This window comes from Oppia nitens, unplaced genomic scaffold, assembly GCF_028296485.1.
Source record: "Oppia nitens isolate AA-2021 unplaced genomic scaffold, nextdenovo-longstitch-racon4-pilon3 scaffold6_pilon_pilon_pilon, whole genome shotgun sequence".
Taxonomy (NCBI): domain Eukaryota; kingdom Metazoa; phylum Arthropoda; class Arachnida; order Sarcoptiformes; family Oppiidae; genus Oppia; species Oppia nitens.
This window is the reverse complement of record NW_026533250.1, coordinates 1,201,690-1,228,224: the sequence shown is the minus strand read 5'-3', so window position 1 is coordinate 1,228,224 and position 26,535 is coordinate 1,201,690. Positions and strand designations below refer to the sequence as shown.

General features: G+C 24.1%; 3 protein-coding genes across 5 annotated transcripts; 1 reads left to right on the top strand and 2 right to left on the bottom strand.

Moving 5' to 3' along the window:
* The first annotated feature begins 4,338 nt into the window (after positions 1-4,338).
* LOC128962386 (ubiquitin-conjugating enzyme E2Q-like protein 1) lies at positions 4,339-11,471 on the top strand. Its single transcript, XM_054308758.1, has 5 exons — positions 4,339-4,871; positions 5,838-5,955; positions 6,227-6,253; positions 9,512-9,671; positions 11,423-11,471. The coding sequence occupies exons 1-5, from the start codon at positions 4,458-4,460 to the stop codon at positions 11,469-11,471; spliced, it is 768 nt and encodes a 255-aa protein (XP_054164733.1). The 5' UTR covers positions 4,339-4,457.
* A 2,734-nt stretch (positions 11,472-14,205) lies between these two features.
* Positions 14,206-16,558, bottom strand: LOC128963008 (lipid scramblase CLPTM1L-like). 3 transcript variants are annotated; one of them, XM_054309471.1, is made up of 10 exons: positions 16,464-16,558; positions 16,294-16,371; positions 16,115-16,227; positions 15,948-16,045; positions 15,545-15,889; positions 15,409-15,481; positions 15,124-15,336; positions 14,665-15,057; positions 14,356-14,597; positions 14,206-14,280 (listed from the first exon to the last, which is right to left on the bottom strand). In XM_054309471.1, exons 2-10 carry the CDS (start codon positions 16,343-16,345, stop codon positions 14,211-14,213), a joined length of 1,599 nt encoding a protein of 532 aa, XP_054165446.1. In that variant the 5' UTR covers positions 16,346-16,371; positions 16,464-16,558; the 3' UTR covers positions 14,206-14,210. The 3 variants fall into 3 exon arrangements, with proteins under 3 accessions (XP_054165446.1, XP_054165448.1, XP_054165447.1); XM_054309473.1 differs by having other exon boundaries at positions 16,294-16,367; XM_054309472.1 differs by having other exon boundaries at positions 16,294-16,356.
* A 1,549-nt stretch (positions 16,559-18,107) lies between these two features.
* Positions 18,108-23,740, bottom strand: LOC128963006 (protein virilizer homolog). Its single transcript, XM_054309468.1, has 5 exons — positions 23,499-23,740; positions 23,291-23,403; positions 23,077-23,163; positions 19,081-22,942; positions 18,108-19,023 (listed from the first exon to the last, which is right to left on the bottom strand). The coding sequence occupies exons 1-5, from the start codon at positions 23,565-23,567 to the stop codon at positions 18,169-18,171; spliced, it is 4,986 nt and encodes a 1,661-aa protein (XP_054165443.1). The 5' UTR covers positions 23,568-23,740; the 3' UTR covers positions 18,108-18,168.
* Between the last annotated feature and the right edge of the window lie 2,795 nt (positions 23,741-26,535).

Sequence of the window (26,535 nt, the reverse complement as noted above, 5' to 3'; positions counted from 1 at the left end):
AATTTATTCAATAGCAAATAGACAGCAAATTTGTCTCCTATTTGCAGAGCTCATGAATTATGCAAATTACACATTTATTTTATGAAATTCAATTATATATTGAAAATTTGCCAAATTATATGTATTTATACTATATTTCAGTATAACTTCAGAATAATAATTATTGAAAGCTTTAGTTGAAAAATTAACTAATATATACTGTATATTATATAATATAAACGCATACTAAATGAATTGTAAAATGAATAGTAAATTATGATATATAATAAATAATACTAAATTTAATGTTTTTTATTTAGTATCTATAGTTTCGATCAAATTTAGTTTGACATTTAATTAATTGATTAAAAAATAAATTAGATAAATAAATAAATAAATAAATCTTAAATATTTTTTTAATTGAAGTAATAAGTAAACAGTCTTAAATTAATATTATAATTGTTATATATTTTTAATTTATTTAAATACATTAATATACCTAAAATAATTTTAAGTTGTTTATAAAATAAAATATTTTTAATAATTTATTATACATTTATGGTTAATAAAATTTTAAATAGAATAACTTTTTTAAATTTTATTTTAAATATTAATTTTTAAAAAGTTTTTAATACTTTAACTGGATCTAAAAAATTGGTTTAATATTTCATTATTATAAAATAAAGTAAATATGAAAATTGTATACCAAATAAATAGCTAAGTCTTAATTGATATTTAAATTTATTAAAATGAATTAGCAATTCAAATGTAAATTTTGACACAAATGAAATATTTCTCTAAAATAAAATAAAAATATATAAAATAAAAATAAATAAAATTATATATTGGAATAAATTTTTGATTTATGTATTTAATAATAATAATAATAATATTAGGTATTATAGTTAACTTAAACTCTATAAAATTGTAATAAAAAGTTTCTACCAGGTTTGGCATAGACAAAATGTTTATATAATACATGACCAATTTTTCAATACAAACAAATATAGCGCCACCTATTATCAAAACAGTAATATAAGCAATAATAAATATAGATTTGATATTATTTAAAATTCATTTTTTCATTTTAATTTATTTTATATTTATTAGAAGACTATAATTATTATAACAATAATAAATTTAAAAAAATTATATTAGCATTAAATAATTTTTATAAATTTTTCAAAATAGTAAATATTAGTTCAAAAAACTTGTATTATACATAAAAATTACATGAAAATTATAATAAAAATACATTGCATTGTATTATAAAAAGCTAAAATTAAAATATTGTAATTTATTTTTACAATCTTGGTTTTTACCCTAAGATTTATTACTATAAAACGTTATAACAATTAATAACATTTTTTAGAAATAATTTTTAAATATAAATTTGAGTTATTATTATACTACACGGATTATGATCTACCGAAAACTCGGGCCCTTTTTATGTATATTACATATGTTTTTTGTGTAACTATATCTCTATTAAATAATTATATAATTACATAAATGATGTCGCATTTTTTTAAACAACACGTGACAATATGGTATCTTTTATAATTACCAAATGTAGCACAAAAAAAATAAGTAACATAAATAAAAAAGTACCGAGTTTGTTCTGAAAATGTATAGGATCTCAATATAGAACAATATTAATACTCTATTATGAATACATTATTACACTAAAATACAGTTGATATTGATATTGTGTACAATTGATATTAATATTATTAAATAGTATTGATGTAAATTATTTTAATTAAGAATTATAGTAATTTCAAAATTTTAATTATAATTTAATTAATTTTTATTGATTGTGATAACAGAATTTTTTTAAAACAAAAAATATTAGACTAAAATGTATTAATTTTGTTTACTTTGAGTATAAATTTAGATTATTATAAATAAATTAGAAAATTCATAATAGTTTTTATAAGATATAATTTATATATAAACAAATTTAATAATTGGATTCCAATAGTATTGTTAAACTATTTAATAATTATAAAATTTGACAAATTCAAATTATACCGGTACCTAATTTAACAATATTTTTTAATCAGATTGTATTACAAGACTAAACTTAGACGAGTTTTGTAAAAATACTTTTGTTACAATAGTCTGTATATTATGTACTATAGTTATAATTTACTATTAGTTATCTTATAAATACAAACTATTTGTTTAAATTGAATTATTTCAAAAATATTAAAAAAGATTTTATAATATAGTTATTGTAATTGAATTTTAGGAAATAATATTTAAGTTAATATTGCAAATCAATGACTAAATGATATCTTCCTTTAAAATCGTTTTGATTCAAAATATTTCAAATCTATTTGCAGAGTCGATCCCATCCTAAAGTTTAACACAAGAAAAACTATTAATAAACTATTAGTTTATTTTTTGAACAAAACTTTACTTAATTTTTTACATAATTTTAACTTAAATTTAAAATCGTAAAAATAGTTTATAAAATAACATTAGTATATTAGTAATATATTGGTATTTTTTATTTAATCTAATTTAATGCAATAAAATTAATACTACGGTTTATTTGATTTGATTATTATTTGTATTTTTCTTTAAGTTATTTGCATAAATAGTATAAATATAATAGTTTTTATTCAAATCAAATCACATTTTTGTCACTCAAAAAAATAATACGTGATTTTAATATTATTTAATTTATTCAACTTATCTATTAAAGTAAATGTACAAATTATACAGTACTGTATAGTATACTGTTTATATATATTGTATTATTTGTAAATTATAAACTTTATTTAGATTGAAAATGATTGTATTAATCAATACAGAGTATTATTAAATTATTATTTTTCATTTTCGGTGACATTTGGGTAAAACAATTACTAAGAAATTCATTTCGAAGAAATCAATTGGTTATATAAAAACAAATTAATTGAAATAAATATATTACATATTATGATTTTGATTAATTTGTTTTACTTAACATTGCTATGTATTGTATTGTATAAATGTAATAACTAATTATATAATTATCAATAATAAAAATTTTCTAAATAAATCTAAATAAAACTTAATAAAATAAATTTAACCAAAAATTGTGTCTCTGTTTACATAAATGATAATAATGTTGACATGAATTTATAATTAGTGGTCATTAGACAATGATTGACAATATGCTGTAAAAGTTCAATATACTATAATTGATAAAAATAATTATTGTATTGTATAGTCAGTGAAATATGTTTTATAATTAAAACTATACGTTATTAACATATTTTTGATAGATTTTGTACTATATATAGTATTAGTACATCCGAAGCTAAAAGCAAATGTAATTTTATAATTTAATTAGATTTTTATTTAAAATGTATTAAAATATAATAATTATATATGTGATAAAATGTTTTTTATTGTTTAATATATTTTTTTGTGTTATTAATCAAAATTATTGTTAAAAATCATAATGATAAAATCAGTTTAATAATATAATATTTGATATGTTAAATTAATATAAAATATAATATTTTAAAGTTGTGGTTGTTTAATATAGAACTATAGTAATTAATCTATAAATTTTTACTGCAGTATAAGATTTATGTACTGTATATATTTATTATTTTATTTATTAATTTTAAATTATATTCATTATATAAAATTACATAAATTATTAGTTTACAATTTTTGTATACTCTTCAAATTTACTATTTATTATTATTTAATTATTACATTGATTTATACACTAATCCTTTCTAAATAATTAATACTGAAAAATATAATTTTGTAACAAATCATTGCAAAGAGTTATAGCAAATAAATGAAATTCTGAATAATAATAAAAATATAATTCAGTAATAATATTAAACAAATATTAAAATCATATATAACTTGAAAAAGCGATTGAATTTCTGCGAACAGTTAGTCAACTGTTCATTGGAAGCACTGGTATCTCAGTATTTGTAGCAATGCCTGAGTCTGTGCTCTATTTGCACGATTCGCTGCAATGCCTGCAGTGATGTGCAACTCATATGTTGTGTTAGTTTGTCTCAAACCATAGCTAACTGTGCTCTTCTATGCTAACTGTGCTGCAAAAGCTGCCAACTAATCGACTCATGATATTTACAACAGTTTTGTGACTAACTTTCTATTTATTATATTTTGTTATATAAATTCATTATTATAACCAAAAGGAAAGGGATTTTACTGATCGTTTCAATTGAGTTATTCAATAGTGAAAAAGTACTTTATGTTCAAGTTTTTAAAGCTCTAATACTAGTATTAATAGCATATGAGATACGAACTATTATTAGATATTTATTGCAGAACTAACTAATCTTATAGAATCTTATATATGTTTTAAATGAATCATAAAACTTAAGCAAACATAACATTAAAGATGAAGATTAAAGACAATCTTTATTAGCATTTGAAATACACTTCCAGTAAAATAGCCTTTGATTGAGTGCTCGCCAATACATATCATCGAAATGATGGCATTAAGAAAATTGTTTCGCCTTAAGCCAGGCTCCAGTGATTCGCGATCGGTCAGCGCTAAAGACAATGGCGGTCGACGATCAAAGAGATCGTCGACCACTTCTTCTCCATCATCTCACTCGTCATCGCCGACTTGTTTGCCAAACGGTCACTCATCAGCTCGTAATCACCAAATTGTTCCGACAACTAATCAGCCATTGAGTCGCCAGACATCTCCAGATAAGTCAACGAACAAACCCTCCAACTGTACAATTAGGTCAAGACGTTTGCTTAAAGAATACCAAGAGTTATGCCGTAGTGTCCAAAACAACACCCAAAACGGTTTTACACCCTTTACTGTCGATTTAGTGAACGACAGTCTCAACGAGTGGAACGTTAAGGTCTACCAGTTTGACAGCGATTCTCAGGTCTTTTAACTATTTTTTATTATTTCTATTAAAATATTTTCAACTAATAAATAGCTCAAAAATTTTTTTAATTAAATTAACCAAAAAGTGCTGAATATAGATATTTGAAAGATAACGGATACTCAATAAGAATAGGCTATCGATTTTTATCGCAAACCATCACATCTTTTATTGCTTTTATCCCAAAAACACATATCAAAAACATATGCCTTTCCCTTAACAGTCTTGTGTTCTATATTTGTCTCTTTGCTAAACAACTTCATGTTATATATAATATATTTTTGGCGATACCAGCGATTGTAAGTAATAGTCGTACAAAAAAAGTAAAATTCTGTTCTTTAAAATTGCAGAATATTATTATATAAGAATATTCTGTATCTTAATGTATTGATTTTCAGTGTTAGCATAAGATAGAGACAAAATAATTTGTATTTTTATATTTTGAATATTATGGTCTACTATTCTGAAATGTATTTGAAAAATGTTTTTTTTTGTGTATAATCTATAAATACTATATAGATTTAGAAAATCATAAATGCATCTTAAAAACACCTGCTATCTCTGTAATCAATTAAATATCTGTCAAAAAATTATTTTTTATCTAAACACTCAAAAATTTATTTCTCTGAATAGTAGTATTATTTTTTTAAATGTACAATTGTTGATATACAAATTAACAAATTGTTTATTAAAAATAAATTATGATTGACTTATATTATTTGAATTATTATACAATATATTATTTTGAAACTTTTTAATTACATTTTTTGTAAAGATAAATATCCAGCTAAATGTCTTTAAAGACCATTATTTATATTTGAGACTATAATCTTTGAGTTAAAATTACTTTTATAAAATTTAATGCCCAATATATCAGTAAATACAGTGTATTTTAAATACTTATATTATGTTTTCCGTAAAGAAATAATGGATGAGATAATGATTTTTCTTTTACATTGTCTATAGTTTTATCGCGATATGAAAGAGTTGAGCGTCGAGTATGTGCTCCTCAACGCAACGTTCCCCGAGAACTACCCGTTTGCCCCACCCTTTGTCAGAGTCGTGTCACCACATATTGAAAAGGGTATTAAATTACATATTATTTTATTAATGTTTTTGTTACAGAATTATAAAACATTTTCTTAAAATCTATTAACGCTACTATAATTATAAATATATCCCTCTTTACAAATACGCTTTATATTATGCAAATATTTTTAAGTATTTTTGTTTATATATGATATTGAATATCAAAGCATAAAATTTTAGTTTTTTATTATAATAAATATTAAGTATTTTTTATTAAAAACACTGTATTAAGAATATAGAATAAAACATATTTTTAATTTTTTTAGGTTTTGTTATGGAAGGAGGAGCTATCTGTAAGTATTTATTTAATTTATACAAAAAATTTAATGTTCATAAACTATTTATTTTTTAAATAACATTTACTAAAATAAAATTTAATTCATTACATAAATTTTTAATTAATTGTATATTTTTGTTTTTAAAATGTTATAAATTAACTATAAGTATTAGTAATATACAATATCTGCATATATTATTATTAGTTGTTATTCATTAAATAGTACATAAACTATACTATTGTACTTTATATTATGCAGTGAATAGTTATGCTAATAGTGTAGTAAACATAAAATTTATCATTTTTTCAATAATAATGAATAGCAAATAAATGTTGATTTGAATCACAGTTTTCAGTATAAAAGCCATTAATGATTAAAATACAAATACTATTCACTATATTCGTGATTATAATTACTAAAATTTGAAAGAAATTTAAGTCAATCAAAAATTCATGTCCCACTCCATTGTAAATGAGAATTAATTTCATTAATTTGATTATATTTAATGAAATATCGGTTTATAAATAAATGTTATGAAAGCACATCAGGTGTGTCGTCAATGACAGTCTGTACTTATGACTGAATATACAATCAAATTATCACTACTGGTAATAGTTATACCATTGAATTTATCGGTGATAATAATTTTACTTTAGTAGTCAACCATATAATATAAAGTTTATACTCTATGATCGCATATATTATATAATATGGTATCGATTTTAAAAATTGCAAAATTGAAAAACCATTTTATTGATTATGTGCTTAAAATATAAAGTATATTTGTTATTCATTTATATTTAATAATATTTTTAGATAATACTGTTTTTATAGTGAAGTCAAATAAAACTTTTTTTAAATATTTTTTTATTATAAATTAAATATAATTGATATACAAATGTAAATCCATTTTAAAATAAAATATATATATAAAAGTAATTTTATATAAATTAAAAACATTATTAAAAAAATTTGTTACAACAAAACTGTCAAAATTTTAATGAGTCTACAGTTAGACTTAATTTATTGTATAATTTGTTTTTTTTATTGAAGTGACGCTAAAAATATTCTCTAAAGAATTGTTTTACAAATTCTTTTCTATGAGAATAGTGTTATTCGGAAAAAATAATATAAATTTTTAAGAATATTTACGAAAAGTTTCCTAATATACTATATTTATTGTAACAAATCTTAAACTATTTATCACAACTTAAACATTATCATAATTATCTATTGTGTGTATATTACATTAATATTTAATTAATTATATAAATTAAATATATAAATTAATTATATAAAAATGAGTATGTTTATATTATGCTTAAATTATTTTTAATTTAATTAAAAAATATTTTTATTATAAACTTACAAAATTAAAAACATATTAATTTAATCTATTATTAGTCATTAATATAAAATAAAATTATAGTACAGCTATCAATAAAGACAAAAACTTTATAAATGACATAAATAATAAAATAATTACCAAAAGTAAAAACAAGATTTTTCTTAAAAACAAATGTTTTGACATAAATTATCTAGATTACTTATAATGATTTTAAAAATCAATATATTATACTATTAAAATACTTTTATTACTTTTATTAGTTTTAATTTTAATAAATATATAGTTATAATAGATATTTTTAACGTAGAACTTTAACTTCTAACTTTTAAAATAATTAACATTTTTAATATATTTAAAAAAAATAAATATTGAGTCAAGAATTAATTCTAATCATTGAGTATTGGGTTCAATAATAGTAATAATTTTATAATATAATTCAAAAATATTGGTTTTCTTAATAATGTTAATAATTTATAATTATCTGAAGCACGTTAATAATAATTTTATTTTTATATAATTTAATAAGTATTATATATAAAATAAGTAATCCAAAAAATTATTGTTTATATTTTACTTTTGTCTAAATTTATCAATTTTAGTTATTATATCATTTAAAGTTAATATATTATACTATACTAACGGTATATTATCCATTTGATGATTCCATATTCAGTTTGAATATTTATTTATTTATTTCAAGAGAGTTATATTTTTTTAAAAATGCTATCAACTATTTTTTAAATTATATATAAATATTATATATAACATGTTCATACTCATCATTATTATATTAGTTATTTTTACATTAATGTTTTAATAATTGACAGTTTATTTCAAAGTTATTTATTATACAGTAAACCTAAAAATATATAATTTATAAGCACTTTATTTTGTTTTAGTACATTAAATCTTTACATTATTTATTAATTTTAATATATTGTTTAATTATTAAATGAACAAATTAATAATTAGAATATCGAAAAATATATATTTAGGAAATTAGTGTTTTACTTCAATTAAAAAGATTTAGATATAAATATATCTTATTATCGTATTATTATACATATGCTATTTAATGTTCAATTATAAAAATGATAGTTCAATAGCACATAATTTAAAAGTTTTTCCATTTGAAGTAATTTTAATTTATTAATACAGTAATATTGTTTAAATACAGTACTGTAATAACAACTTTATAATATACTATATTTTATTCTATAAGATGCTATAATTTAAAACATGTAGTATAGTAATTAAAATAACATCATTTAATTAGTTAATACATCAGCAAATTTGTAATTAACAAAACGACAACAAATACAAAAGTACGACAACAATAGTGGTGTAAAAATAAATGTTTATAGCAATTGACAAACAAATAGTTTATTTTATACTTTAGATATATCCGAAAGCGAATTCAATTGAATCTCTAATTTTATGCTTCAATAGAAAACACAATTTTTTCTTTTAAAAAAACGAATAAAACATATTTAAATAAACATAAAAAATGTTATGTTATGTATAGTAAATAAATGAAACATTTCGTCGACAATATTAGCTTTTGTAATACTCTGTAATTTGTATTTGAAATAATAAAAAAATTTTTAAAAATCATTTAAATGACAAATTTAAATATATTTTTTTGTAATTCGAAATTTAAAATTATAATTTTATAATATAAAAACTACTTTATACTTATCTTAACACTAGTGTCTTTACACTAAAAACTGGAAATATTGAATTTTTATATAATCTATTTTATTTTTTATCTACACAAAAACAGGAATATAGTATGTAAATATTATATCGGTATATAATATATATAAATTTAATTAATCTAATAATTTTTAAAAATAATAGCTTTTAATGGCTTTTTACTATTGCCATAGAGTGATAGTATTGTTTTATTTTGTTGTTAACAATAGGCTTAGAGCTGCTGACCCGACACGGCTGGGCCTCTGCCTATACTATGGAGGCAGTGATAATGCAATTGTGTGCCAGTTTTGTGAAAGGACAGGCACGGATCAAACGTAATAAAGGAAACGCCAAACAGTTCAGCAAAAAACTGGCCGAAGCTTCCTTCAGGTATTCAAAATATATCAATTTAAATCACTTTCCCTATAATACTACAGTATATAATATTACATATAAATTTATATATTCAACATATGATTTAATGTGCTATACAAGCAGTTTAGCATCAATTTCAAAGTGTATTTAAAATTCACGAGACTTTTAAAGTAAATGATTTCGTATTTAAACTGCTTTTGAGAATTGAGAGTTAAAACTAATATTTGGATCTAAATTTTTATTATATATAGATAAGTATTTATCAAACATAGTTTACTAAATCTAGTATTAATAATAATTAATTAATAATTTAAACTAAACTTTCTCTCTAAAGAAATATTAGTTATTTTATTTATAATTCCAAAGTTTCATTTAAAATCATTTTATTTGTCACAAACATATGGCATTCAATAGATTTTTCTCAGTACTGTATTTGATGATTGTTAGGATTTTGTATGAAATGTTTATTGTAAAAATCATTAAATTTTAATTTATTATAGATTTATATGTATTTTTTCAATATTGCAAATAATATACTGTACATAAATTACAATATAATAATATATAATAACATATTTTTAATTGATCTAAATATAATATTTAATTATAATTGGTAATTTATTTAAAATACTGTATAACAGTAACAGATAAATTAAAATAGCTGTTTAAATAAAGTATACAATATTTAGATTTTATATTTAAATGCATTATATAGCCAAAACAAATTAAATTTACAAATAATAAAATATAAATTTAATTAATTAAAATAAAATAAAATAATAAATTAATTTTTTAATTAATATTTTTAAAATTAGTGCCAAGATTAGATGTTTAAGGTTAAAAGTTATCTATTAAGTTTACATACAAATTAGTTATATTTAGTACAAAGATAAAAAATATACATAAATTTATATAACATATACAGTACAGTATTACTATGTGCTGTATATTTAAGTTACTATAAATATTAACATTATATACTGCATATATAAAGTTGAATATATAATGTTATGAATCTTAAAAATATACTGAATTTTGATATAACCTGAAGACATAACTTATATTTATAATATACAGTATATTATATCATAAATATCCAAAAACTCTTCTCAATTCAAGCATTGAGTGAATGTTTGCTTTAAACCATGAAAAAAGTGAAACCATATTTTTGTATAGCATAAGTACATTTTGTAATAATATAATTTTAATATATATTAATACTAATAATTTATTCCTTAATTAAATAAAATATTAGTTTAAACTATAAAAACGTGTTTAAATAATTCAAAGATTTTAAAATAAATATATAAATGAATGAATAGATGGATAGAGAGATGGATAGAGAGATGGATAGAAAGATTATAAAAGTTAAGAGATGTTTGTAGTGATGGCATAGCATTCAATTGGTTCAATAGAGTGAATGAGAGTTAATTAGTTTGTTTGTTCAATCAATACAATGTTGAGGCAAAAGTACTACTGTAGTAGTGATGCACTAATTTGTCTGATTTTTATTGAATTTTCTTCAAATCCCAACATTAAACTTGTATTTTATTCTTACATTTAATCAATTGTTTTCTTTAAATATATCGCTATTTCTACTAATAAATAACTTATTATATTAATATCTTTATAGTATTGTAGTATATATTGAATATTAAGATATATAATTTAATTTTATATCTAAGCTAATATAATTAAATAAGCACACATTTAAACAAATATAATTAATACTAAATCAATACTAACACCAATTGTTTGTAAATTAGAAATGTTATTAAAATCCATGACCGACACGGATGGGTGAGTGACGCTTAGAAAATGGTAAATGAGCCCATAATTTATGCCATACTTACCTATAGGTATGTCTAACTATTTAATATTTATAAATATTTATAACTTATAATTGATCAAAAAATAAATTTGTATAATTGTGTCAATTGAACATAATTTGTCAAATTATATTCGTATAAATAGTTTGTTTAAATTATACTAACATGTTTTTGGAGGAAAAAACCTATTTAAAAATAATGTTTTATAGACAACTCAACTAAAGATTTTAGTGTAATGTCTATTACAAGAAGGGTTGGAAAATACAGTATAATACAATGTACTTCATGTATTATAAAATTTTAAAAATTATATATATATATTAAGGTAAAAAATAATAACAATTATTTAATCACAATATAATTGTTAGAAAAATTGTTATTTTTATAGCAATTGTTTTCGAAGAAAAAAATTTAAATAAATTAAGATAAAACAGAATTATAATAAAAAAATAACATAATATATATATGTATTATATTGTACAACATGTTGATTTTTGCTTATATCATTGTATTATAAATTACTGTATTATAAGCTTTGTATTATACAAACATTTTGTCACTGCCAACCCTGATTACAAGCACTGACTTATACTCTATAATATAGACTTCTATGAGATATTTAACGAACAGTTATTATGCTATGTCTTGCCTTTCGGTTGATTAGCTTTACTTAAATTCAATATTATTATGTTATACAATATAAGCCGATTTATTTTATTTATTGTTAATACAATAGTAAAAATATGTTTTGAATTATAATTATAATTAATAAACAATTAGTGAAGAATATGATTAATTATTAAAAAGATTTGAGTTATTTAAATAAAAACTGTTAATTTTCTATTTAATAAATCTTTAATTGTGATAATATTTTTATACAATTTATTTATAGGAATCTTATAAAATCAATAATTTGTAAACATTTCATTCGTAGACTAAGATTAATGAAAATTAATTTAGAGATCTCACTAAATATGCTGTAAATGACAATCACTAATCAGGGGATTAGTTTGCAAACCAATAGTAAACAAGAAATAATTAAAATATTTTTTGGATAAAATGCTAAATTGTAATGTACAGTGTACAAGCTCATTTAACATAACTATCTTATTATATAATTTAATAAATTAGATTTATATAACAAGTTAGTACACAAAAATAAGACAAATTATAATTAATTTTTCTTATAACTGTTATAATAGGTTAAACTAATCTGAGATAATTTATTTTATAATATTAATTTTATTATGATTATTGTAAAAATAAAACTATTTAATTAAAAATAGCAAATTATTACTTATACAATACTTATGAAATCAGTTAAACTTACAATTTTTAATAAATACAGTATGTGATATCAACTATATAAAAATATTTATATTTCATAACCAAATAAGCAATGTTTAAAAGTAAATTTAATATACTAGCAAATATGATATTTAAAATTATTCATGTAAATGTACAAATAATGGTGTTTCCATATATTTCTAATAATATATCGGCAAAAATCATCAGATAATCATTTTTATAAAAATAAATTAATTTTCTTATTTGTGTACACCATTAATATAATAAAAATAAACATTATGTAAAATAATTATATATTTTTCTTTTTATTTTTTACAGATAAAATAGAAAACAACAACAACTTTCCATTTGTAATATAAAATATAAATTTTGAAGAAAGAATAACAAATAGCTATTCAATTCATTTAAGTTTTGGTTATTAATATTTTATTCAAAAATATGATAATTAATATTTAAATTTATAATTTTTGTTGACTTTCATAAAGTCTATATAAAGTCTAAAATAATATACTGTATAACTTTTATGGATAATCGTATACATCGCATTTAATTAATAGTATTATCATCTTTATTAAAAAAACAAAACTAATTATAATATGTATAGTATTGCGGAAATATTGCAAATATATATATAAATATATATAACTATTCAATTGGTTGTGAATTTAAAAGTTTTTATTAAATAATTCAATATATAATTATATTGATTATATTACGATAACTATTAATATATGAAATACCATTAACTTATATATTGTGAGAAAATGTTTATCAGTTTTAATAGAAATAAACATATGTCTCAAAATGCGATCAATAATTGCCAGCCTATAAACTATTGTATTTTTAAAAACTAAACCTCTGAAACAAATAACATTTTTTGATTGAACTAAACTTATATTTAGAATTATTATAATATATTGTACTTTTAGCAAAAATTATTGTATTTAATAGTTATTAATTTAAATAGTCAATAGTCAATCTAAAATTAAAATTACATTCAATTATTATTATATGTAATACATTATATGATATTTTAGTAGATAATATGTAGAACAAAGCTCAATAAAAAAACTAATTGATAACAAAGTGACAAAAATGACTTAAATTTATGCTATTATTTAAAATATACCAAATATATTACCGGTAATGTTAATTTAAAATTAAGTTATTTTTTAAAAATTGTATTTTTTTAGTTTTATTCATTTAAAATATATTTATTAATAAAATTAATTAAAAAACAATGTATTTTAAATTATTGTATTAAATTCTATAAATTCAATGGTACAGTAAATGACATTGCACTTATAAAATCAATTTATAAATATATATATATATATATATATATAAAATATTCAAATATATTTTTCAATATAAAAATTAAATAATAATTAAATAAAATAATTTAATATTCCTGTAATTACTTAGTTTTTTTCTCTTCAGTGGTCTCTCCATATTCATTAACTCGATTTTTGTCGACCGGGTATAGCCTTTATTGAAATATAATTAACAATATATTTGTTAAGTTATATAATATATCGGAAATAAAAATTATTTATTTATACCATCGCTGATAAAGATATATAATAAAGACAACGTCATCGCGAAAAGCCGCCACTCTGTGTGCCGTAGGAATCGATGTTATGAGGAATGCAAACAAGTCGTCAATAAAAGTATTGAAAGCTTTATACATGAATGCCTTCCACGGCAAGTGAGCCACTGATTTCATCTTATAATTTATGAAAAGTTGTGGTAACATAAACAAGAAACCAAACGCATAAACACCGTTAGCAGCGCTTTGGATCAACTGTTTATAATTTGATAGAAACATTTTAATTATTATATAAAAATACAACTCATTTTATAATACAAACCCATGAATACCAGGACTTGTGTTGTGTATAAACTATTGAATATATGGCACCTCCGATGACCAGAGGTGTCAATACATATATTGACAAGTATTTCATAAAAGTCGAATCATAGGAATCAGTCTTCAACTCAGCTTCAGTACGAGATTTGAAAAATACTTTAAAACCTTTTATTTCAATCTTTAAGGCCTTCTTTAGTTTCCACAACTCTATCACAGTTCCGATAGCCGACGGAATTAATACTAAATATGAAGTTTTGTTTTCCATTAAATATAATGTTATCACAAATTGTGAGACACATCTCCACAACAATGAACTAAAGGATAGGCCTTCCATAGACTTTCGTTGTCTCCAAAACTGGATATCATTTTTAAACGCCAAGAAATCAAATAAAACCTTTTAAAAAGCAATTATTTACATTTATATATTATTAAATATTTCAAAATAACGGTTTTATCTCACATGAAATGATGTAATAAAAATAGTTAAAAGCAATAAATAAATATTTGTGTCAAAGAATATTCCTTTGATGTCATCGGAATCGGATTCAGTGAAACCCATTTTATGCATTGAATTCAGTGAAGACTCTATTATTAACATAAATCTTAGTTTTCCGATAGCAGTCGGTTCGTAAACCACTTCCAATGGCAGCACCGGATGAGACGAGTTTACAGGCTATCCATTCAATTATTTTTCATATTTAAAAAAATTTTAAGAATATTACAATAAAAGTGCAAAAATACAAACCCATAAATCTTTAACCCTTTGTCTCAATTCACTAATGTATAAAATCGGTAAATATTGAGTCCTTTCATTGAGTCTACAAATTGTCATACATTTAATCAATTAATGTCTTTAAATAAAAAACTTATTATTCATTTACTTTAAGAGATGAGTGATCTCTCCAGGAAGTGCTCTCCGAGACAATGAAATCGGTTCTGAAATGATATTCAAAGTAATCTTTGGTTTCCAATGAGTGACCACACGATTGTCACGAGTTTTTCCTTTCCTTTCAGACACTTTTGACTGTATTTTCGGTGCGTTCAGTAAATTAAATGTTTCGCTTTCTTTTATGGCATATTTAGTCACTGTTATGGTGGCAGTGGATGTGCTTCTGTGCAAAATTATTTCACGACTTAACTTATCTCTCTTTAAAGGTGTCAATACTGCGTGCAAATACAGTGAACCGTTCCGTAGTGTCTGTGCCGGCAGTGACACAGATAGGGAACTGTTAACAAACATATCATAAATATTAATTCATTCAAATTAAAGACAATATTTATTACAGTTTTTGTTCTTTGATTAATGAAAAGTCATTATTTTGATGAATACAAGTCATGTCTTTAGCCAACGGATGTTCATCGAGTGATGTGCAGAGAAATATCTGTCAATAAAATTCATTTAATCACTTCATTTGATCTGATAATCACATTAATAATCACTCAAAACATACAGTAAAGATGTCATTGCGAGTGTAAGACGGATCCAAACAGTGATCGGTCTTTGGATTGCATTCTTCCGGATTATACAACTTATAGATGGTATGCATTGAATGCAAAATATAAACTATAAGATAATCACTCAATTGGATCAATAAACTGATTGTAATTATGAATTGATATCAAAACTTACCGGTAAATAAAGTGGTGATAATCCATGAAAACGATGGAAACATTGTTGTCATACAAATAAATGCTATAAAAATACTGTCTATTAATCAATAATATTAACGTAATATTAATAACAAATTAATTGAAAATAATTAATAAATTAATAAAACAAAAAACTTATGTCTTTTTTACCGTATATTCAATGCATTTACAACTCATATGGGTTTGTATGACATTTGGGCTGTTTTTCAAGTCATTACTATAGGCTTTAGTTGTGTATAAAAAGTAATAAATATGTATTTCATAGAAATGTCTCAATGTTTACATAAGACTTAAATTATTAATAAATGAAATAAATTTTCAAAAGATATTAGAAGTGAATGTGTTTTGACTTTTGAGTCAAATCTACGCCAATATTAACGTCAAACACATTGCAGTCAAACATTTAATAATCAAAAGTCTAATCAATTTGAGAGCTATTTGTCGTAAATTATGTTCAAAACTATAGTTATTTGAACACAACTTTCAAAAGTCATTCATATATGACATGAAAAATATGCGGCGTTTTGACCGCAAAAGTGTCCCGAAATGCGACAAATTGTCGGTCAATCCATTGAAGAACATTAACGTGTCTATTGTGTCGGTGAATGAGTGGTCAAATAATGGTTGGACAGCCGGTGATGGTTTCAGTAATGAGTTGAATCCCCGAAGTTCGGGTCAAATGTCAAATGAATCGTATAGTAGTAATAGTTCACGAAATGACCAGAAACACGACCGAAACCGTATGGCCACCAAAATCGGTAACAATAAATGTAAAACACAACCCAAACGAAGTCGATATGCGAGAGATTTGTCACCAATTTTTAAGACAGACTCTAATGACAATCGAGTGGACAATCAAGAGCTCAATAAACATCTTGATATCGATGTGGACAACAATACCAATGATGACAGACTGACGTCACCGATGATGGATATTATTGTTACCGATTGTAGTTCACCACTCAAAGATAATACACCACAAATTAGTGACTTCTCTTCACCGATTAGGTCACAAAGTTATCGGCAAATCGAAAGAAAAGAGTCGACAAACCAAACAATTCACAGATCGATAATCAATCATTTGGACGATACGGTCGACAAACTGCGCAAACAATCTGCCGAAGGACGCAATCAATTGACAACACGTGCCATGAAATTGATGCAAAACATACAACAATCGAGACTCAAGTTTTGTCAAAGAGATTCACTATTAAATCAAAACAAAAGCAAACCATTGGTTTTGCGTGTCATTCAAATTGATACCCGTTTTGGCATTTCTTACTTGAAGTCTATTGTGATTATTGATCCAAATAAACAATTTTCTCATCAAATGAAGGTTTTATTAGTTTTAAACCACAAGATTATCGATGGCATTGATGTCACATCTCATTATACGATTGAATTGTTTAGCGGATGGAATCAACTTGAAGTTAATGATCAAACATTTATTGTTAATGCATTCAACATTAAATTTATTGAAGATAAACATAGTTTTGATGAACCAAACAATAACTGGGAATCAGATTATTCAATAATCTGGCAAAAAGAGAAACCATAAAAGTCAACGATTCGGTGCCCGTTTGAAATTTATATCATTTTGATAGCTATTTTGAATTACCGGTAATTACTTATTTTTTTCTATATAAAATAGTTATAATAATAAATGTGTTAAACCAATTTATTTATGATAATATATATCATTGATATTTTTTTTAAAAGAAATAATATACAATTGTTTTGTAAATATTAATTTCGATAATAAATTAATGCCAAAGTATTGAAATATTTATGAGTGTTTATTATAATGTATAAATATATTACATTTATTTGATTGATTGATAAAATATACCGAAATTTAATTGTTTGAACGCGTAAAAGATCGCGAGTTTTGTTGATAACGAATATCATGTCGATTACCACTAATTCTAGTCCATCGCATACCACTGTTATTTGAATTATTAGATTCTGGTTTATTACGATTCGATGACAACGGATAGACATCACGAGAGCCACTGTACCGATCGGTCAAATTTCGTGCACTGATTGGAGAATTTCTATAATTGTTAGCATTGGTTGAGCGCTGGTTAGTTGAGAAGTTGCGAACTGAAGTACCCATTCCTCCTCTATTGGGACGAACCATGTCTTTACGTTTGGTATTGGGATCATAGCGTTCGAGTGCAACAAAGTCGTCGACATGCATTGATGGCGGTCGGGATGTATTGGGTGGACGCGATCGGAAGGGATCGTTAAGTCTAGTGAAGGATCGTCCTCTACCTCTTGGAGCTTGAATTCGCTTATTAATAACAATCATCTCTTTATGTCTGATCAATGGTTGTGTTGTCTTTTCAATTGTCTCATTCTCTTTACTTTGTGTATCATTTATTGGTTCAGACCATAATTTCTCGAGACTCATCCGAATGTCAAATTCATTTCCAAAATATTTAGCCGACATTTCAATCAAATCGACTTTAATTGCATCTGAATTATCTATTTGTTCCGAGTCTTCATTCTCAATAGAAAGCCATTCCGGAAGATTTGGATCGCCTTCTAATACAAAGACACGTCTGTTCGCAAAATAATTGCTTAGAGATTCAACATTTAAAGCACTCGTCTCTGTAATATTGCCATCAGATTTGTTGATATCAGTTATATTAGAATTTAATATCTCAGAAATTACAGGATCCGATTCATTGGGCGTTTGTAATATCAACTGCAATAAAACGTAAATAATTATATTATAAGAGTTATCAATTTAAACATTACTTACATTTATAAATTCATTTGAACTAATTTGTGATGATTTTTGTAGATGTGATTGAAGTCGTGTTAAGATAAAAGCATTTTTATCATCTTTTTGAATACAATTTGATAAATTACAACTCAATCCCAAACGGAATGGAATAAAAGCCATCAAATCATAGATTATATTCAATATGCGAACAGTCGGACAAATGGTTACATTCCCGGACTCATTGGTTATGTTATTAAATGTTTCAATACTACTAACTAATGATTGATAAACTGCTTTAGTGACAATAGTAGCGGTTGGCACCGATAAGTCGCACAGTTGGGTACAGACACGTTTCAAAAGCATTTGAATTGATTGCAAATTACTTGATAAATAAGCTGAGATCAGTTGCTCAATGCTTTCATTAAGCACATGGATGTGTAATGACCACAGCTTTCTAAAGTTGACAGTTTTGTTAACTTCGTTGTTAAGCATCGGTTGCTTTACTAATAATGGTAACGGTTGTGGCAATACATCAGATAACAATGTGAGTCCATGAGTTAAAGCAAGTGGTGATGATAATGTATAATCAATGATATATTTAACCATTTTTGTCCAAATACTCTTAGTTATAGCTTCATCTGATTCATTGATATTGATATACAATTCTGTATAAATTAATAAGATTTCACTGATTTCGTACTGAATTTGTTGAGCAGTCGATGAAATCATGAACTGTATTGAAGCCGAAGAGGGAACTAATGCCAACACTGAATATATACGAATAAGTATCGGAACGGCTGTGATGTCTCTAAATTCAATGCCTCGCGAAGTCACCAAATATTGCACTATTGCTTTGATTATAAGTACGGCTGGTTTAATGAAATGAACAACAAGTGAGCCCTCGTGTCCTATGAGTGCAAAACTTTGATGCGAAGACTTTAAATAGACTTCACTTAATTTGTTCAAAAGTGATAATATTTGTGATAAGCCATCCATTGAAAAGATCTGAATGACTGCATATTTGTGTTTTAGTTGGACCTCTGTTTCTGATAATGTCTGTTCTGATGGCGAACAAAGATTATGAAGAATTTTTAAACTTGTTATCAACTCTGGACTTATTGTAAATACTGTCAAATCATTTGATTCACAAATAGTTTCATAGCTTTTCTTTATGACTGACATTAAACTCTTGAAAGTATTTTCAGTATATGTATTGTACGACACATTCTTGATAGGACTCAACCAGTTTGAGATAGTCTTGAGTTTGGGAATTGACTCGTTCTCACAAACTTTCAATAGATTGTGTCCGTAAGTGTCCAAAAAGCTCATCAAATTTGTATCAATAAGTTCGAGTGTAACTAAACAAAGATCGAGAGCACATCCACATGAAACCAGTTTAGATATCAACAACTCTTTACTTTGATCTCCAGTAAGAGTAATAAATGGTAAAATTGAATCAAAATTGTTTTCACTGGACATGACGTGAACGATCGCATCTTTGCCTATACCTGTGAACATCATTGTGTAAAGACTGGTAAGAGTTGTCACGAGTTCTGTGTCGTCAAAATTTTCTTTAATAGTCACTGTTTTACTTCTTTCATGTGATGCATGAAATGAAAATATTGAGTCAATTAATTGCAAAACTTGTAATCTATAAATCAATTTCAATCCAATGGTTTGCAGTGGTGTTTCCGCTTCATCGCACTGTTGGGTTACAACTTTTTGCAGATTGTTTGTCGAGTTTATCATATCATAACTCAACAAAAATCTTAATCCATGATTCATATTGGATATAGTGTTCAGTAAATCGATTGCACAATCAAAAGCATCGGTATTGCATGTCTTTTCCGATAATATATTTATCAGACAATCAATGAAATTGTTGTGTTTAAAGTACTTATACATTGATTTATATGAATCAATTGATGAACTCTTCAGTTCAAACTGTCTGGTGGTCGGCAATGAACGAAATGGTTGACTCAGTAAAGAGTTTGCATTTTTATAAATCAACAAAATTTCATTTAAACTCATTGATAATGAATCGTCATTAACTGTTGTGTCGTATCGTATCGATTGATAGCATGATTTAGACAAGAATATTAAAACTTCAAATAAATGAATTTTTCTCAATAAACACGTCAATGAAACAACTATTCTTGTCGATGGCTTTTCTAAAAGTAGTTCCAGTAATCTTTGATAACAAGTTTGCTTTGATTGTTGACTTTTATCATCACTGGTAGTATATATATTATTGATTACATGTTGGACACCGACGGGCCAATCGCATATGACATCAATTGCACGAAGAATAAGTAGTCGGACTGGAATTGTCATATATGGCTTGTTATACAATTCAAGTAATGAATGAATGACATTAAGATCAAGTATTCTCTTAATTAGCTCTTCTGATGTCTGTGACAGTGATGTCAATAATTTGATGCCAGCCTTCAAATGTCTCACTTTGTATGCAGTATTTGTCTGTTTCATCGCTAACTCAAAATTAATTCCATCGGCAATAAAGTTAATTAATGTCTTAATTAGTGAATCATCTCTTATTAAACACTTATTTACATCAAGAGATAACTGTTCAACAATTTCAACCCATTTATCATTTCGATGTTCACCAAAACTGTTTAATAAATGGCAAAGTCTTGATTCATTGGACCACTCAAAAGAGTCGTCAATTTCAGACAACTCATAGCCTGTAAGTGACGGGTCTTTTAACGACTGCAACGAAGTAAACTCGCATTGAAACGGATTAAATGTTCCGAAATCTGCGTACGAATTGATATCATATTCCGTGTAATCAATTAATAACTCGTTATCAATATTGCAGTCGTCTTCATATTCCTCTTCACTGCTAATTACTTCTAATCCGTCTTTAGATTGATCCGACTTAGAATCGTCAGAAATAATTTGTTCCAAATTTTCATCGTCTGATATCTTCTCTGCAATGTCTGATAATGAGTTATCAGGAGAAAGTGGATCAAATAACTCAGAATCATCTAAATTTCCAGTTTCTTCTTTTAATTTATTTTCAGATTTACAAATTTCTTCGTTAGTAACTTTTGGTTCATCCAAACCATATGTTAGAAAAAGAGGAGATTTCATAGGAGACCTGTTACGAGATCGAGAGTATGGACGAGATGGCGGTGATGTTAAGTTAACACTATATGAATGTAAAGGAGAATGTGGTGATGCAGATCGTGATATATCTTTTCGTGGAGAAGATCGATGTCTTTTAGGAGATCGATCTGATCTATAATATGGTGAACTTCGATGACTATTTCTATGTCTTTTTAATGAAGTTGGAGTTGTACTTCGACTTTTTGATTTACTTCTAGATCTGCTTTTACTCTTTCTTTGTTTCACTAATAAAGGAGAGCGACGGGAATGCGTTCGTTCCATATCTCGAGACCTCTGATGACTTCTATGAGAAGACATTTCTTTCTTTTTCCTGTCATTGTTGTCATTACATTGTAAAGAAACAATAGTTTCCCGATTTTCTGTCTTCATGACCGTCAAAAGTGTTTCATTTTGTGGCGAGAGTTTCATTTTCGGTGATTTCGGTGAATTTTCGGACAGTGTTTGCAATATTTGACTAACTTTTATCTCATCCATTCGTTCACAAACATTCAATTCATTAATAATTGAATAATCAGTTTTATTATCATTTATTGCTTCTTCAGTAAAGTTCATCTCTTTGTCAATTATTTGTTCACTGGAGACGGCATTTGATGAATGTATTTCATCGTCAGCTATAATACGGGAAATGTCAGCAATACAACCAAAGATGGCCAGAGTTAGTGTGCTATACATTCCCCGTAATATTAGTCCGTCGGTAGGAATCATCTCGTTTGGCACAAACACTATATTCACATTTTGCTTGTAATGTAAACTATTAATTAAAATTATAACAAATATTTATTTTTAAAAATGTTTAAATTAATAATTATTAAATGTTTAATTAATTAAATTTTGTCAAATAAAACATAATTAAAACATCGAAATATAAAATACTAGATCTCATACCTTCCGATGTCTAAGAAAGTACAGGCATTTCTTTTGGTCAAATCATTGATGAAAAACTCCAATTCAAATGCCGATGGATTTGTGGCACTGTTTTCAATCAAAAATAACATTTTTTTTGAATCCATATTATAATATAAATCTTGTAAATCATTGTCAAGACTTGAGATGTTATTATAATGAAAGAAGTGATTTAAATAACAAAATCAATACAAACCCTAATCGGAAACCGCCGGCAAAGTCGGCCTCAACTCGAGATCCCAATGGTATTACTCGTATCTCTTTAATGATAATAGGATTGGGAAACTGTACTAAACCTAATTGTGGACCCTTTATGGTGATCGACAACAAAACAAATCAAATGCCAAATGTTATGCCAGACAGAAATGAAAGTATAATTTAAAAAAAATGGTAACAAACGATACCTCGTGAACATCGGTTTGAGCGAAGGTATCAAAAAATAGTAGTTCCAAGTCTTGAGTTGTTGTGTCCATTGTATGTCTTATTGTGTCCAACACTGGCCACGACTGTCACCGAAGTAAACAAATGACACAACAAAACAATCGGCGATTCAATCAATACATCAATTGCTTTGATATTATATTGCAAACAATAATACATTCAATCATACAATAGATGTCAACACTTGTTATAAATACATTGCATTGCTTTGTGAGCATAACTTTAACTAAAATTAATATATATATAAACTATTTTACTTAATAATACTAAAAAATACTTTAAATTATAAGTTAGTTTTATAGTAATATCCTATAATTGTAATAGTAATAGTATCTAAATCAATAAAAAAAATTAATTGATTTGATTATACGATATTATAATTAAAGTGTAAATATTTTTCTTAATAATTTGCTAAACATATCAATGAATTATTTGATATAAATAATGTGTAAGAATAATATAAATTAATAAGTATTACTTTAGATTAGCTTAGATTAGTTTAGATTAGTTTTTTAACTTTAATTTTTTTTACTATTATATTAATTTTTACACTTATATACTATTTTTAAAAGTTACAAATATAAATAATATTATTAAAAACTGAATATAATAACATAAAATATATTTAATATTACAAGTAGTTTTAATTTAAAATATATTTTTTTGTATGTTTAGAAATATATAACTTAATTAAACTATTTAATTTTTATATTGTATTACATAAAGTAGAGAAAAATTTAAAAACATTAAACAGTACTGTAATTATTTTATCTAATTTATAAATTCATTCTTGAATTATATAAATATACATTTTTAGTAATATTCATAGTAATTAATATACATACATACATACATACATACATACATACATACATACATACATACATACATACATACATACATACATACATACATACATACATACATACATACATACATACATACATACATACATACATACATACATACATACATACATACATACATACATACATACATACATACATACATACATACATACATACATACATACATACATACATACATACATACATACATACATACATACATACATACATACATACATACATACATACATACATACATACATACATACATACATACATACATACATACATACATACATACATACATACATACATACATACATACATACATACATACATACATACATACATACATACATACATACATACATATATATATATATATATATATATATATATATATATATATATATATATATATATATATATATATAGTATTCTTCAAGTATCTTATTCATAGTAATATATATTACTATGAATAAGATACTTGAAGAAATATTGTTTTTTTTTGTTAAAATGTGTGATAAATGTGAGTCTAAAGTAATTTGATCATGTTAACTTAAAAATATAATTGAGAATTATAAAAATATATATATTGTACTATATATTTATATATATAACTTTATATTGTTACTTAACTTATAATACTTGTATAATCATATAAAGCGTATTCAAGCCGATTGAATGTGCAATCAATTTTGAACCAACAAATCGTTGTTTGATTCACTCTTTTAAAGCATTTAATCGACTTTTTGTGTGTAAGTGATCTCCAAAAGGCATCGAAATGAGTAAAATCTCTATTTATTTAGTCATTCAAAATAAAATCAAGTAATGAAATTGTGAGCCGTTTTGAAGCAAATTAATACTTGACTTAAATTACATGAATGTAAATAAAGAGAATCTTACATACAATTAATGCTTTACTTGTATTTAACTATATATTCATTTTTCAACTAAATTATTATATTTTTTAGTTTATATATTCTTTAGAATTGAAATTTTTTAAAGACAAACATAAGTAAATAAAATAATTATAAATTTACAGACATAGTATTGTTTTTAATAATAATATAAAATGATTTAATATTATTTAATAGAGATATTTGTAAAAATGAATATATGAACTTAAATATGCTTAACAAATAAAATAATAATTAAAATTTAAAAGTAATCACTAAAAAAGTATAATAATTTATATAAATTGATATATTCAAATTAACTAAATATTTTGACAAATTCTATTTATAGTTTAATGATTACTTCAATAAATTTATTATAATAAATTTAATACATTTTACAGTTGACACACACACACACACACACACACACACACACACACACACACACACACACACACACACACACACACACACACATACACACACACACACACACACACACACACACACATACACACACACACACATTGATGGTTTCTCTCTTATGTGACTAACATTTGACAGCATATTGTTGTCACTCCTCTGTTGCTATCAAACTATCAAATAATAAAATAAAATAAAATAGAGAGGCTTTGCTTTTGAATATTTATGAGGATTGTCATCAAATATGTTGGATTGAAACTGAATTAAGTCAATGTTTGTCACCATTGATGTTGAATCATGTGATGAAAACGGCAGTCACTGACAAAGCAATGAAAAAATTAATGTATAAAACTATATAAAACCAGGTTTCACACTGTGATCACCAGCAAACACACTCCCGGTGCCAACAGTGCTAAGTTAGCTAACAGTGATAATAAAACACATACAATTTTGGTAATATTGTAAATTGCATTCACATTACAGTCAAACATATGTATATTTTATAATATACTATATATTATAGATATATGTGAGGTTCATGTAATGGTAATCCATCGACACTAATAAAAAAGTTTGATATAAGTTATGCCATTAGTAAATTTGACAAAACATTATATTAAAGTTACTATTGCTGGCTTTGATTTTGATATTTTAATTTTGATTATAAATCTGATTAAACACTGTCTGATGATTTTGAATCCACTTTTATTAAAAACTTTGTGTAAATAATAATATTAAAAAAGTAGAAAAACGTCAAATATTCTATTTATTTAATTAAAATACAAATGGATTTATATATATACTGTGTATATACAGTATGAGTTGAAATT